Genomic DNA, 15,281 nt, shown 5'->3' on the forward strand with positions numbered 1-15,281 from the left:
CCGCCAATCGCCCGAGGCCAACAGAAGCCCCAGGCGGACTTCAGCAGTATGCAGCGCTTCCCTGTGGGACCCGCCCCACACAGGTGTCCCCAGTCCCAGTGCCATCAGGGCCCTGGGGCCTCACCTGCCTTTGGAATGGGCAGTGGAGAGCTCGCCCTGGGGCCAGGCTTCCCCACCTGGCCCCGGGTCGTCCCCTCCCCAGGCCCCAGCGGGGCGCAGCTCCCTCCGTGGTCCCCCACCTGCACCCAACCTGGTGCCCCGGTGCTTGCTGGAACCCCTTGCTGGCAGGCCATCAGCACAATGGGCGCCCGGAGCCAGGGACGGCTTCAGCACCTGAGCCTGCAGGCCAAGCGTGTCACCCTGGCCCGGGGGGACGCAGGGCACTGCCTGTCCCGCACAAATGGGCGCGGACAGACGCGCTTTCCTTTCCGTCTGCCAAGTCTCGGGCCGCCCCGTGTCCTCGGCCCCGTGGCGCTGCATCCGCACGCCCGGCGCCCAGGCCGGCTGCAGGAGGCGCGGGAGCAGCGGGGACCGGTCGGGGGGCGCCGGGCACGCACCGGGCGCCCCCGGCCGCTCTCCCCCGGCGCGGCGGCCAAGAGGCCCCGGAGCCCGGGGGTCCCGCGTTCCCGCGCTCCGCCACCACGTGCGGCTGTCCGGCCGGCCGAGAGCGGGGGCCGCGCCCACCCCCGGCCAGCGCGGGGACCGACTCGGCCGGACCCGCCCGCGCCTGGACGCCGAGTCGCGCGCCCCGCCTCCGCGGGCGGGCCCCGCGGACGCCCCGCCCGGCCCGCCTGCGCCTGCGCGCCCGCCGCTCCCGCCGCGCATCCTCGGCCCGCGCCCCGCGCCCGCCCGCCGCCGCCCGCGCCCCCCGCGCCCCGGCCCTCCGCTGCCCCCAGCGGGGCGCGCGGCCATGAGGCTGCGGGGACGCGGCCCCGCGGCCGCCCCCCGCCGCGAGCGCGGGCCCCGGCGACGCGCGGCGCCTGGCGCCCCCGGGGCGGAACCCCTTCGTGCACGAGCTGCGCCTCGGCGCGCGGCACAAGGCCCAGGTGGGTGCGCGCGCCCCGGCCGGCCGCGGGGGGGCGCGGGGGGCGCGGGGGCGCGGGGGTCCGACGTGCGCGGGCTGCCGATGAGCCCCGCGGAAGCCGCCGCGCGGGAAAGTTCCCGAAGTCGCGCGGGAGTCGGGGGCCAAGGGTCGCGGCGGGCACGCCCCCCGCCCTCCGGGAGGCCGGCCGGGTTCCCCGCCGCCCGCGCTCGGGGCGCCCCGCCGCCCACAGGTGCCCCCGGCTCGGCTGCCCGGGGCCAGTTCTGTGCGTGCCCCCGCTTGGCCGCGTCCACGCCCCGGGGGCGGAAGGGGCCGTGGTGGCGCCCGGGCCGCTCGGCCGGTCGGAGGAGCCCGCCGAGACCCCGACCCCGGGCGGCGCGTGCCGGAGGGGGTCGGGTCCTCCCGCGCCCCCGCCCCGGGCTCCGGCTTGACAGCCTCGTGGCCTGGCCCGCGGATTAGTGCCACCATCTGGCCCTGGGCTCAGCCTGAGCCCGGGCTTATGCCAGGGGCGGTCACATGTCCGTGTGTCCGTCTGCGGGTCCTCCCGCCGGTCCTCCGGGGGCGCCCCCTCCTGCGCCTCCGTGCCTGGAGGTCCGCCGGATGACTTCCTGGAAAGCCGGGCCGGAGGTGGCCCCCCGGCCTGACTCCTAGAGAGCCACGTGCCCACCATTCAGCCTTCCCCGGTGGCCTTCTCTTCCCACATGCAGACCCAGAGCCTGGTTTGAACCCAAAGCGCCCCAGGTCCCGCCCGAGTCCCCAGCTGGCCGTGGTCACTGGGCCAGGGTGAGGACCCTGCCCACTGGCCGTGTGGGGCCCAGCCAAGCTGGCCGCCGGGTGGCCACCACGCCCACGGGCGGGTATCTGGGCCCGGCATGCGGGGACGGGTGCTGGCACCTTATCCGCGTGCAGAGCCGCCCCGGCCAGGGCGTGGGAGCAGGATAAGGGGCTCCCGTGTGGCCGGGCAGGGCCAGGCCCAGCTGCCCCGAGTCCCCCTTGCTTTCTCGGGGTGGGGGGCACAGCTGCCCAGGCGTGGCTTCCCCGTGGACGCCTGCCCCACCCTGACTACAGCCAGGTCCAGGCCCTGGATCGCACCCCGCTCCCCTGTGCTCACCCGGGCCTGGACAGAACCCCCCACCCCGCACTGTGCACCCAGGCCCTGGGCCGTGCACCCCCACCGCCCCTGCGTGCACCCAGGCCTGGACCGCCTCCCCCGCCCTCCCCCCCCCCCCCCCCCCCCCCCCGCACCTGGGCCTGCACCACCCCACCCCCCACGCTCCTGCACACACCCGGGCCTGGACCGCCCTCCGCTCCCCTGCCCCTGTGCACCTGGACCCTGGACTGCCCCCTGCACCCCTGTGCACCCGAATCCTGGCCATTTGTCTGTGCCCAGCATCGGGGTCCAGTCAGCCCCACCCTACGACCTCTGCAGTGCCCCTCTCCGCCCAACCACTCCTCGGGGTCGCTTAGGCAGGCGGGAGCCCCCCAGCCTGGCGGTGTGCGTGCCCACCGCATGCGTGAGCCGTGTGCCCGACTGGATGAATGACGCTGTGGCGTCCAGTCATGGTGGACCCGAGCAGCCAGGACGACTGTGCCCTGCGTGGACCTGCCCGTGGCTCCTAGGAGCCACGCACGGCCAGAGCTGGGGACCACCCTGAAGCAGGACGGGAGAGGGGTCTCGGAGCACGGGTTGTGCCGGGCTGTTGGCACTGACCCTGGGGGCACACATGCACCTGTGTCACATGCGTGCCGTGGCTGTGTCACTGTGCTGCTGCGTGCGCGCACTTGGTGTGTCATGTGTGGGTGCGGCGTGTCCTGTGGCATGCACGGGCACGCGCTGTGGGTCTGTGGCATGCATGTGCCGCAGGTTGGTGTCCCGTGTGCTGTGGCGTGCACGAGCCGCAGGTTGGTGTCCCGTGTGCTGTGACATGGGTGTGCCGCGGGTGGGTGTCACGTGCTGTGGCATGCATGCGCCGTGGGTCTGTGGCGTGCACCCACCACGGTGGGTGGGCACGCGTCCTCCGTGGCGGGCTGTGTAGTTCTGGGGAGTCAGAGCAGCTGGGGCAGGGGTGAGGCGGGATGGGTCCCGGGGAGTGGTGGCCGGTGGCAGAGACTCGGGGCATCCCAGCATCGCAGCCCCCACTGTGGGAATTCTGGCTGGGGTCACGGGTGTGGGGTCCCACCACATCTGGGGAAGCCGCGGGGGGCCGTGCTAGGGTTGTGCTGGGGCCAAGGACCACCCAGTTGCAGAGGCGCTGCCCCCCAGCCTGGTACCTCATACCTGCCTGCCCCTTCCCCCCTGGCAGCCGGCTGTCCTTGGTGACCCTGAGCCCCGGCCTGGCCCGTGCCCACCCCCCCTCTGCAGCTGGGGACTGCAGGGGTTGAGGAGCACGCCGGCCCCCCCCCCCCACGCCACCATCCCTGAGGCCCGCGTTCACGGGACTCCTAAGACCTGCCCCCGAGGCCCGGTGCTGCCCGCCGGGAGCATGTGTTTGCCACTCACTGGGCGCCCCAGGGGAGTATGGTGCCCTCTGCTCCCCGAGGTCTGAGGTCAGCAGGTCACCAGCAGCACGTCGGCCCCTGGTGGCACCCCTGGGTGGCCTCGCGCCCTGCTGCCACCAGCAACGCGGGCGAGCGGCTCTCGGGGACAGGACTGGGGCTCCCTGAACCGTGACGGCAGCGGGAGCTGAGGCCTCCCGGACGGACGCTCAGCATGCCACGGCCTGCAGCGCCTGCCCTGCCCCGCCCCGGCCCAGGCTTGGCCTTGCAGGAACTGGGACCCCGCGGCCCCCCGAGGGCTGTGTGAGGAGGCATGGCCAGCCAGGCACAGAGCTGCGCGGCAGCAGCAGTCAGGGGAGTGGCCGCTAAAGCCCGGCCCTCTGGTCCCCTGCCAGCGTCTCGCATGCTTCTTCACAGCTGTGCTCTGCTGCCTGCTCCACGACCCCCCTCCGCCGCCCTCCTTGGGGGTACTCAGACACGGCCTGGCAGAGGCCCCCAACACAGCCGCCCGCCCGCCTGGCACAGAGCCAGCACAGAGGCATTTACCCATCCCTGCGGCCACTCCTGCCCCGTTGTGAGGCGTGGGCGTGCCCTGCACCCTGTGGGAGACCCTCCTGGGGGTGCCATGGGTGCAGCCCTGAGCTCCCCCGTGCCCCCATCGGGTGGGCTGCGTGCACCTGCTGAGACCCCGAAGCTGGTCCTGTGCGGGGCGGGACCCCAGTAGAGGTGGAGGGGGCATCCCTTTCCAGGCACCCCTGCACACTCGTCTCCGTGACCTGATGGCCTGTCCCCGCCTTGGGGGCCTGAGCAGCTGAGTTGGTCTCCTGAGTGGGCTTCAGGCCAAGGGCTCCCAGTTTGCCCCCAGCCCCACCTGACCTCAGATGCATGGACGCTGCCCTCTCCCTGTGTCCCTGCCTGGCCTGCCCTCGTCTGGGCATCTGTACCGTGTGCCATGTGTGTCTGTGTGACTGTGTGTCTGTCCGTCCATGTGATATGTCTGTACCATGTGCCATACGTGTCTGTCTGCCGTGTCTGTGTGACCATGTGTCTGTCCGTCCATGTGATGTGTCTCTGACCATGTGTCATACGTGCTGTCTGCCGTGTCTGTCTGACCGTGTGTCTGCACGCCCATGTGTTGTGTCTGTGTGGCGTATGTCATATGTGTCCATCTGCCGTGTCCGTCTGTGTGACTGTGTGTCTGCATCTGTCTGTTCATGTGTTGTGTCTGTAACCGTGTGTGTGTCTGTGTCTGTGTGATTGTGTGTCTGTGCCTGTATGTGTCTGTCTGTCGTGTTTGTATCTGTATGTCTGTCTGTGTCCCTGCCCATGTGTCTGTATGGCTGTATGTTGTGTTTGTGTGTCCACGTGTGCATTCCAGTGGCGTGTCCTTACCTGTATGGGTGTGTGTGCATCTGTGTGCACATCCATGTGCTGTGGGGTGTGGGGGCCTCTGGGCTTGACCCTGTCACTTCCTCTGCCTGTCCCGGGGCCCCTGGTCTGAGACTTTTGTCTGGGCCAGTGCTTGGAGGCCGGTGTCAGCCGGGCCCCGCTGTGGGACAGGGTCCTCCTCACAGCCGCCCCGTCTGCCTGAGTCAGAGGCGCCGCCCTTGCCTGCCCGCACACGCAGACACCACAGGGCAGCCCCCAGTGACTCAGTGGCCGCGTGCGGCTCTGGGGTCACGGGCCCGCCTGGCCTTCCCCTGCTCTGCTCTGCTCACATTGCCCGTGTCCTTCAGCCCCTGTGCCAGAGCCTGGGCTGCCCACCCGCGGCCCCCCTGGAGCGATCGTGGCCCCGCAGATGACTGTGCACACCCCCAAAGTCCCCGAGTGTTCATTATGGGACAGGGGGGACTGGCTGGGTGGGCTGTGGCAGGCCCGGGAGAAGACAGGGCTGGAGGTGCCCAACAGGCATCAGAGCCCCTGGAAGATTCTGGAAGGAGTGACAGCCTTCCAGGTCGTCCCTCGAGTTTCTGCCTCTTGGGACCGGGCTGGGAGGCCCCAGCCTTGTCCCTGAAAACAGTTCTGCACCCAGGACCCCCAGGGCCACCGGGTGCTGCCCAGGTGGGGACCCTCAACCCTGGTCCCGGGCCCCAGGAGAGGCCCCGTGCCCGGTATTTGTGGTAGAGACCATCTTGGTAACGGTGCGGGTCACGCCCAGAGTACAGGGTGTGTGTACTGTCGCCAGATGTGGGGACCGTGACAGACCCCCACGACCACATCTGTGCGCAGGAGCCGGCAGGGACCGGGCCAAGGGGAGGGGCGCTGGCAGGAAGTGGTCGTGACCTCCCTCGGGGCCCTGGGGAGCAGCTGTACCTGTGCAGGAGAGGCTGGACTCGGGCGGACATGTCCTCCAGCCCCTGGACAGGGCCTGCCTGCCCAGCCCCAGAGTCCCAGCCTAGAGTCCCCCAGTGTCCTCCCATGGTGCCCTGGGGGCAGGGAAGGCACTGGTCCCTCCCGCCTCACCCAGGGCCGACTGCTTCTGACCAGTCCTGGCTGAGGGGGTTGAGGCCACAGTGTGCGGGTGGGTCAGACCCTCCTGGCGATGCCCCGGGCCTGGGGTCAGCCCTGCCCCGGCCCTTGTGTCCTCAGCCCAAGTGAGCGCTGGTACAGCCGGGCCCTGTGTGTGTGCCCTTGAGGTTTGGTGATCTCCAAGAGCGTCCACTGGCTGAGGGTTCTCCCTGCCCCATGGTCATCTGCAAGGCTGGGGGAGTGCTTAGAGGTGGGGGGGAGGGGTGCGGCCCTCCCCACCACCCTCTGCAACCCCCAGGCCCACCCCCCTGGTGCCCTGCAGCCCCGGCCCTGTCCCCGTCAGCTTGCACCACGCCAGGGCAGCTCGAGGGCAGTGGGCAGTGCAGGGCCACCGCCCACCACCGCCCGGCCTGTCTCCCCAGCTGCTCCTGATGTCGCTGACCCTCTTCCCCGTGCGGCTGCTGCTGGCTGTCCTCATGATGCTGCTGGCCTGGCCCCTGGCCCTTCTCGCCTCGCTGGGACCTGAGGACCAGGAGCCCCCCACAGACCCCGCCCTGTGGCGGAAGTAAGTACAGCCAGGGCCCAGGGCGCCCCCCAGGCTGCCCACACTGCTTGGCTCTGTGTCGGGGTGCAGACGCAGCCCCAGCCCTGACCCTCGCTGCTGGGCCTGTGAGCACCTCTGTGTTGGGGCGCAGGACGCAGCCCCCAGCACCAACTCTCACTGCCAGCCTGTAGGCACCTCTCCTCGGCTCCCTGGGCTCCTCTAGCGGTGGGTAGTTCTGGTCTTTTCTGCTCTAAGGGGTCAGTTCCCTGCTGACGCTCGCTCTGCGAGGCCCGGGGCAGTGCCCACTGTGCCTCCACCCCAGGGCTTCCGGGAAGCGACCAGGGGAGCTCGGAGGGTGCCCAGTGCATTAGGCTGTACTGCACGTGCTCGTGCCTACACGAGTGTGTGTATGTCTGCGTGCGTGTGCCTGCAGGGCATGCTCCTGTGTATGAGTTACTAGTGTGCACACAGTAGTGCGCTATCTCTGCATGTTCCTGTGTGTGCTGTGTTATCTCTGTGCGTGTCCTTAGTGTGGTATCTGTGTGTTGTCTCTGTGTGTCTGTGTTATCTCTGAGTGTTATCTCTGTGTGTGTTCTGTCTGTGTGCATGTTCCCGTATGTTATCTCTGTGTGCACATGTCTCCGTGTGAGCATTGTGGGTCCCTGCATGTCTGTGTGTGGTGTGGGTTCCTGTGTGTCTGTGTGTGTTGTGGGTCCCCGTGTGTCTGTGTGTTGGGGTCTCTGCATGTCTGTCTGTTGTGGGTCCCTGTGTGTCTGTGTTGTGGGTCCCTGCACGTCTGTGTTGGAGTCCCTGCGTGTCTGTGTTGTGGGTTCCTGTGTGTCTGTGTTGGGATCCCTGCATGTGTGTCCCCTCCGGTCTGTCTGAAGAGTGTGCTGGAGGGCGTGTGCCTGTCCAACGCTCCATACGGGCAACTCTGCCTTAGTTTTCCCGCATTCTGGTGCCTTCCCTCTGCGTATGAGCGGAACCTCTGCCTCAGGGCCCCAGCCCCGACCCCTCCCCATGGCCGTCCCTGTCCCGTGTCCCTGCATTTGTCTCTGCTCGTGGCCCTGGTCCTCTCTCCTGCCTGGTTATGGTCTCTGCATGCCCCTGACACTGACTGGGAGATAGTCCAGCGGGGACAGCGCTGACCCCAACCGACCCCGGCACCCCTCATGGGCCCCCAGCCAGGCCGTGACACAGGCGCAGGCTGTGTCTCCTCACTGCCGCGTCTCTGCAGGGTGGTGGATGTCCTGCTGAAGGCCATCATGCGCACCATGTGGTTCGCCGGCGGCTTCCACCACGTGTCCGTGAAGGGGCGCCGGGCACCGCCCACCGAGGCCACCATCCTCACGCTGGCCCCTCACTCCTCCTACTTTGACGCCATCCCCGTCACCATGACCATGTCGTCCATCGTCATGAAGGCAGAGAGCAGGGACATCCCCATCTGGGGCAGTGAGTGTGGCCAGGGTGTGCCCGTCCTGGGGGTGTGTCCGTCATGGGGGTCTGTCTGTTGTGGAGTGTGTCCGTTATGGGGTGCCCATCCTGGGCTGTGCCCGTCCTGGGGGTTGTGCAGCCTCCCTTGGTCCCATCAACCCAGCTCTGATGAGGGCCCAGCCCTGCCCCTGCACTGACCTTGGGGCCTCTCTCCTGGGCGGGGGGGCCCTGGCACAGAACCTCGCAGGAGGTGGCAAGCAGCTCAGCCCCCCGCAGCACCTGGGGCCCCATACTCACAACACCCTGCAGCACCCAGGGGCCCCCAGAATTGGGGTCCCTGCTCACAATCCACCCCCTGGAAGTCCTCTTCCCAGCTGCCCGGGACCTGTGTGTGGCCTCTTCTTGCCCCTGTCCTTCCCACACCGCTGGGCTGCCACATGACCCCCGCCCACCGGGCGTGCCCTCTGCTGCCCCTGGGGGGGAACGGGCAGCGTTCTCCCTTTTCGCGGCGCCCCGGCGGGTGGCTGGGATCTGTGGCATGGGTGCCCACCGACCGCTGCCTTGCAGCCCTGATCAAGTACATCCGGCCTGTGTTCGTGTCGCGCTCGGACCAGGACTCCCGGAGGAAGACGGTGGAGGAGATTAAGAGGCGGGCCCAGTCCAACGGGAGGTGGCCGCAGGTGAGACCAGCCGGACCCAGCAGAACCTCCGCCTAGGCCTGGAGCCGGCCCTAGCGGTTGGCGACTCCCAAGGGGAAAGTGGCTGTGGGGCCGGCCGGGCAGTGAGGCCGGGCCCTGCCCCTCCATGCTGTTCCCTGGGGGCAGGGGAGCCTCTGTTCCCAGACAAGGTCGGCTTGTTCTGGTTCTTTGGTTGTCCGTAGCCTGGACCAGCCTCTCATTATCGGGGTCCCTCTCCCCGATTCTTTCTCCCGAGACCCCCACCTGTGTCTGCCAACTCAGCACTCAGACCAGGTCCTCCTAGGTGGACAGGGCCAGCGTCCACAGGCTTCAGCTCACGCTGCGCTTCTCATGGCTGCCAGTAGGGGGCAGCCCTTGCAACGCCATCTCAGCACTCAGCCCCCTCTGCACTGGCCTCTGTGCTGTCCCCTCCGTGTCACCGCCATGCTGCCCCCTCATGCTGACCTCCGCACTGCCCCCTCCATGCTGCCCCTTCGTGCTGGCCTCTTTGCTGTCCCCTTCGTGTCACCGCCATGCTACCTCCTTGTGCTGACCTCCGCGCCACCCCCTCTTGCTGCCCCCTCCACGCTGACCTCTGTGCTGCCTCATCTGTGCTGACCCTCCGTGCTGACCTCTGCCCCCTCCCATGCTGACCTCTCTTTTTCTGTTCCAAGATAATGATCTTTCCAGAAGGGACTTGCACCAACAGAACGTGCCTGATCACCTTCAAGCCCGGTATGTAAATTTTCCTAAGACTGTTTTTCCTCCGCGAGAAAGGAAAATATTAAGTTGGTATTTGAGAGAAGGCCGCGTGTTAATAATAGCAGCTCGGCTTGACACGCGTCTGCCGTGGGCCCGGAGCAAAGCCGGAGAGTAAACGGGCGTGTTTGCAGGAGGATGAGCCCTGGCTGCGACCAGGGTGGGGGTCCAGGTCAGCGCCTCCTCGCGGCTGGCCTAGCCTTGAAGGGTCCGGGAGGGGCCCCTCCAGGAGATTGGGGGCACTCTGGGTTGCTGCGGGCCTCAGACCCTGGGACATGGCCATCCCCACGGCGTGGGGGCTGGACACATCAGGCTGGAGGCGGCCGAGTAGGACCACGGAGGGCCGGGGGTCACCGTCCCAGCTGCGTGTCCCATGCTGGGGCCCCCTGCGCTGGTCTGCGACCAGCTCTGCGTAATAGAGCATGGGGGGACCCTCAAGGCAGCGGGCGCCTGCAGGGGCGAGGGGTGCCCTGTGTGAAGCCAGAGTGCAGTGCACCCCAGGATGACCCATCCTCCACATCCACCATGCAGTGTGGTTGGAAGTTGGTGCCACCCGGGGGTCCCTCCCTGTCCCGGTGGGCTGTGCCTCGTCCGCGGGGTGGGGGGTCCTGGGGAGCCCCCGCTGTGCGGCCCGGGCCTGACCGGCTTGTCTGCAGGTGCCTTCATCCCGGGGGTCCCTGTCCAGCCCGTCGTGCTACGCTACCCCAACAAGCTGGTGAGTGTGGGAGTGCAGGGGGCCTCTCCAGCTCCTGCCCTGCCCAGGCACTGGGGGGCGTTGGCTGTGAGCCTGCGGGCCCAGATGGCTGAGGAGAAGGAGGCCAGCTGCAGCTCTCGGGGAGGGACCCAGACTGGCCACCAGCGCCACACCCTCTCCTCAGTGACCCCCAGCTCTCCCTAGCAGGATGCCAGTGCTGGGGGTTCTAGGACATTCCTCATAAGCGCAGCAGCCCCGGGGAGGCGGGGAGGGTACCTCTGAGGAGCTGGGAGAGCAGGCGAGGGGCGGTGGGTGGGTGGCCAGGTGTACCCGTGGGAGAGACGCCCGTGGTGGGCTTCAGCTCACGGCTCCTCTGCCCACAGGACACCATCACGTGGACATGGCAGGGACCTGGCGCGTAAGTCACCCCGCGGTGCCCACCTGTGTGCCTGTTTAGCCAGCATGAGCCCAGACTGGGGTCCCCATCCTGGCACCACACCCCCAGGAGACACTGATGGCTCTGGATCAGGGCACCCTGGCCTACTCTGGGACTCAGACACAAGTGGGCGCCCTGCCCCGTTCTCAGCTAGCTGTGGCTCGAGCAGGACGTGGTGTGGGCCCCGAGCCAGCCTCAGCCAATGACTGGGGATGTCAGTGACAGGCCGGGGTGCAGACAGAGAGGAGGTCAATGACAGGCAGGGGTACGGGCACTGGGGTTAGTGACAGGCAGGGGTGTGGGCACGGGGGAGGTCAGTGACAGGCAGAGGTGCGGGTAGAGGGGAAATCAGTGACAAGCAGGGGTGCAGGCATAGGGGAGGCAGACCCTGCAGACAGACCCCCAGCTGACGGCCCCCGTGTGAGCGCAGCTCCAGGGGGGCTGCTGCCGTGGGCATCCCCCCGGTGAGCCAACCTCTCTGTCCTAGGCTGGAGATTCTGTGGCTCACACTTTGCCAGCTGCACAGCCGTGTGGAGATCGAGGTGAGTGTGGGGGCGTCTCTGCAGGGGTGGACATGCAGGGAGCAAGGCTGCCCGGTCCCCCTGGCTGAGCCCGCCTCCCTCCACAGTGAGAGGGCCAGGGTCCTTTCTGCCCACGGCCCCTCGGGACAGTGCAGGGTCCCTTCTCACCAGAGCCGGACCCTGCCCGGGAGGCAGGAGGATGGGCGAGGCTGGGCGGGACCGTGGCACCACCCTCTGCCTTGAGTGCATTTCCCCTACCACACACCCTGCTCTGTGTGGGGTGACTCGCTTCTCTCAATAGTTCCTGCCTGTGTACCACCCCTCGGAGGAGGAGAGGAATGACCCGGCGCTGTATGCCAACAATGTGCGTCGCCTCATGGCAGAGTGAGTGAGCCCACCCAGCCACGCAGGGAGCATTTCAGCCCTGCACGCTGGGATGCAGTTGCCAGCAGTGTGTGTTTGCGGGGGGGGGGGGGGGGGGGGGCTCAGAGCTGTAGCCACTGTCAGTTGCTATGACTGGAATTTCAAAGTGCAGGGGTGCGGTGTGGGCCTCTGCAGGCCTGTCTGTGCAAGGTTGCAGTGCAGGTCTGTGTGGGCCTGTCTGTGCAGGGGTGCAGTGCGGGTCTGTGCAGGCCTGTCTGTACAGAGGTGCATTTGGGTCTGTGTGAGCCTGTCTGTGCAGGGGTGTGGTGCGGATTTGTATGGGCCTGTCTGTGCAGGGGTGCAGTGCGGGTCTGTGTGGAGGTGCAGCGTGCATCTGTGTGCACCTGTCTGTACAGGCCTGCCCTGTGGGTCTGCGGGCCTCTGTGCGGTGGTGCAGTGTGCATCTGTGTGCACCTGTCTGCAGGGATGCCATGTGGGTCTGTGCAGGTCTCTGCAGGCCTGTCTGTACGGGGGTGCACAGAGGTCTGCCCGGGTTTCAGGGGCTGGCACTGGGCCGGGCCCTCCACCCCTTCCCCATGTGTCTCCTGGCTTTGGGCAGGCGTACTCGCTGCTCCTGATCCGTGCCCTATCAGGCCAGCTCTGGCTTCTGCCTGCCCCTGGCCTGTGCACAGAATGCTCCAGAGTGGCCCCACGTGTGTGCCAGTGCAGTGACAGTGGCTGTGGTGTCTGTCCCACAGGGCCCTGGGTGTCCCTGTCACCGACTACACCTTCGAGGACTGCCAGCTGGCCCTGGCTGAGGGACAGCTCCGCCTCCCCGTGGACACTTGTCTTCTGGAATTCGCCAGGCTGGTGAGGGGCCTGGGGTGAGTGTGTAGCCTAAGCCTCTTGGGGAGGGGGAGGGGCTGGGGCTGAGGGCAGGGCAAGGGGTGTGGCCAGAGCCGGGCAGGGGCGTGGCCAGGGCAGATTGGGGCGGGGCCAGCGCTGGAATTTGGGGCTGAGCAGTGTGGCAGGGGCAGAACCGAATTGGGGGCGGGGCCTGGGGTGGGGCGGGGCCAGAGCCGAATTGGGGGCGGGGCCTGGGTGGGGCAGGGCAGGGTCCGTCCTGCAGGCCCCAGGCAGCACCAAGCGTTGCTCCCGTGCTACGGGACTTGTCCAGGGCTGACTCAGCTCCAGGGGGCGTGTCCGGCCAGAGGCCCGTGCGCTGGGCCCTGTGTCCAGCCTCGGTTCCATGAAACAGGCCCTCCTCCCTGTGCAGGCTGAGGCCCGAGAAGCTGGAGAAGGAGCTGGACCGGTACTCCGAGCGCGCCCGGCAGCAGGGCGCTGTGAGGATGGGGCTCCCCGAGTTCGCAGCCTGCCTGGGGGTGCCCGAGTCCCCGACCCTGCGCGACCTGCTGTGCCTGTTTGACGAGGTAGGTGGGGCCGGGGGCGCAGCAGAGACCACTCAGCTCGCCCACCCGTTTCTGAGACAGCCTCGCTGGGGTCCCTGGCTCTGGGCTGTGTCCTCTGGGCTGGGCCGTGGGTGGGTGCATCCTGGACCTGTCCTGAGGGTGCACCCTGGGGAGTGACTGGGTGTGTCTTGGGTGGGGCCTGGCCCTGGGGGCGGGACATTCATCAGGTGGAGCCTGTCCATGGGGACAGGAGCTGGGGATGGGCTGCTCCAGCCGGCCTCCCTCGAACCAGCGGCTCAGCACCTGCGGGGGCTGGGGTGGCTCGGCTGTCAGCACAGCTATGCCTACTTCCTTGGGCGCAGAGATGGCAGTGGGTGGGGGCAAAAAGTGGAGACCACAGTAGGGCCATGGTGGCCAGATGGAGCTGCGCCCACCCCCGTGCCCCTCGCCCGGACCATAAGGTCTGCGAAGGAGGCCAGGGGCAACCTTGGTGCTGGCCCTAAGGTGCTGCTGACCCCAGGGCAGAGGCACAGGCGTCCTTGGCGGCCTGGTGCTCCCTGGCAGGGCCTGAGTCAGGCGAGCGGGGGTTCACTGTGGATACCCCGCCCTGGCTCTGTGCTCATGTGTGCACGCCCACCCGCCCCTCTGCTCCCGCGTGCTGCTGCTCATGGGTGCTGGATGGGCAGCCCTGGGTGGGAGCCATGCATGGGAGGCTAGACAGGCTTCCCTGGGCGGGAGCCACCCCAGTTGGGGGCCAGGCCCAGGCTGTCTCCTGAGCATCTGTGTCTCAGGGCGAAGACGGCAAGATCGACCTGCGTGAGTACGTGGTGGCCTTGTCTGTCGTGTGCCGGCCATCCCGGACCCTGGACACCGTCCAGCTGGCGTTCAAGGCAAGTGCTGGCCCCCGGAGCCCCTCCCGAGCCGCTGTCCAGTACACGTCTACACTCAGGGCAGGGGGAGGACGTCCCGAGTCCCTGGGGATCCCTCCCACGTTCCGCGTGCGCTGGGTTCCAAGAACCCCATGAGCCTGTGCTCGGGACTCGGGTCCGAAGCAACACACGTGTCCCTGCTGCCAGGGGCCCTCAGGTGGGGCGGGAGCACAGTGAGCCCTGTGCCTGGCCGCCTACTGACCGGCTGCCTGGCCTGCAGATGTACGGCCGCCCTGAGGATGGCAGCATCGACGAGGACACCCTGGCCCGCATCCTGCAGACAGCCCTGGGGGTGGCCGAGCTGCGCGTGAGTGACCTCTTCCAGGCCATCGACCACGAGGAGAAGGGCCGCATCACGTTCGGTGAGCATCCCAGTAGCTCTGGAAGGTTCTCCCCAGGTCAGACTGGCATGGTGGGTCCTGCATCTCGGGGGGGACTGAGGGTCCTGGGGTGCAGTGGTCGGGCCTGGTGTGCCTGGCTCCCACCAAGAGGCTCCTGCAGCCCCCATACCCTGAAACCCACCCTCAGGCCCCTGGAGAAGGCTGGGCATGGCAGCCGCAGAGGTCCACCTCAGCCTCCCGCCCCTCCTCCCACCTCTCCTCTTCCCTCCCTCTCCCCCTTCCCTCTCCACCTCTCCCCCACCTCCCCCTCCCCTCTCTCTCCCTATCTCTCTCCCTCTCTCCTTCCCTCCCCCCTCTCTCTCCCTCTCTCTCTCCCTCTCCCTCTCCCTCTCTCTCACACACACAGGAGTGGTGTGTCCACACCGAGACGCAGACAGTGTTTGCTCGGGAAAGGTCACGGCTCAGGGCTTGTTGGGCGCTTTCGCACTCGCACCCAAATGTCAGGGAGTATCTCCGTGCTGGGCAGCTGTGGGGCTCGATTGAGCAGTGTGCGTCCGCGCGCGCGCGTGTGTGCTTGCATGTGTGTGTGTGCGTGCATGTGTGTGTACATGTGTGTTCTCACGCACACTCAGTCGGCAGGCCCTGTCTTGGCTGTGCTGGGTCTCATGAAGGACATGGTGGCACTCAGCCCTGCTCCCCTCCTGGGAGTTTGTCAGTGGTGGGTCAGGAGCACTGGCTGTCCAGGTGTCCTGGCCAGGCCGAGCAGCAGGGAGGCCCCCAGTGCCCCTTCCCGCGCTGACCCCTCCTCCACTCCTCTCCGGCCACCCAGCTCTGCCTGTGGCCTGGGTGCCGGGTGGTGGCACTGTGTACAATGGCCATGGCACTTCCTGACTCGAGCATATGTGTCTTGCAGCTGACTTCAGCCGGTTTGCAGACGTGTGCCCCAACTTCGCCGAGGAGTACCTGCACGCAGAGCGCCGTGTGCCGGGCGCCCCCGCCCTCACCCCCAACGGCTTCTGTGCCGACTTCAGCCCTGACAGCTCGGATGTGGCAGCACAGGCGCCTTCTGACAAGAAACTGGACTAGATGGGAACCTTCTGGAGCCTGCTCCACCAGCTGCCCTGCCTGGGGCGGGGCCCAGCGGGGGCCCCCAGAGCCCGCGTCCTG

At 68.0% G+C, this 15,281-nt stretch overlaps 1 protein-coding gene across 1 annotated transcript; it reads left to right on the forward strand.

Annotated features, from left to right (window-relative positions):
* The first annotated feature begins 400 nt into the window (after positions 1 to 400).
* LPCAT1 (lysophosphatidylcholine acyltransferase 1) lies at positions 401 to 15,281 on the forward strand. Its single transcript, XM_056135086.1, has 15 exons — positions 401 to 830; positions 916 to 1,046; positions 6,430 to 6,572; positions 7,789 to 8,003; positions 8,553 to 8,665; positions 9,337 to 9,397; positions 10,078 to 10,136; positions 10,499 to 10,533; positions 11,039 to 11,093; positions 11,374 to 11,456; positions 12,194 to 12,319; positions 12,712 to 12,865; positions 13,636 to 13,734; positions 13,994 to 14,135; positions 15,028 to 15,281. Exons 1-15 carry the CDS (start codon positions 401 to 403, stop codon positions 15,198 to 15,200), a joined length of 2,019 nt encoding a protein of 672 aa, XP_055991061.1. The 3' UTR covers positions 15,201 to 15,281.

Source organism: Sorex fumeus, unplaced genomic scaffold, assembly GCF_029834395.1.
Source record: "Sorex fumeus unplaced genomic scaffold, SorFum_2.1 ptg000110l, whole genome shotgun sequence".
NCBI classification, from domain to species: domain Eukaryota; kingdom Metazoa; phylum Chordata; class Mammalia; order Eulipotyphla; family Soricidae; genus Sorex; species Sorex fumeus.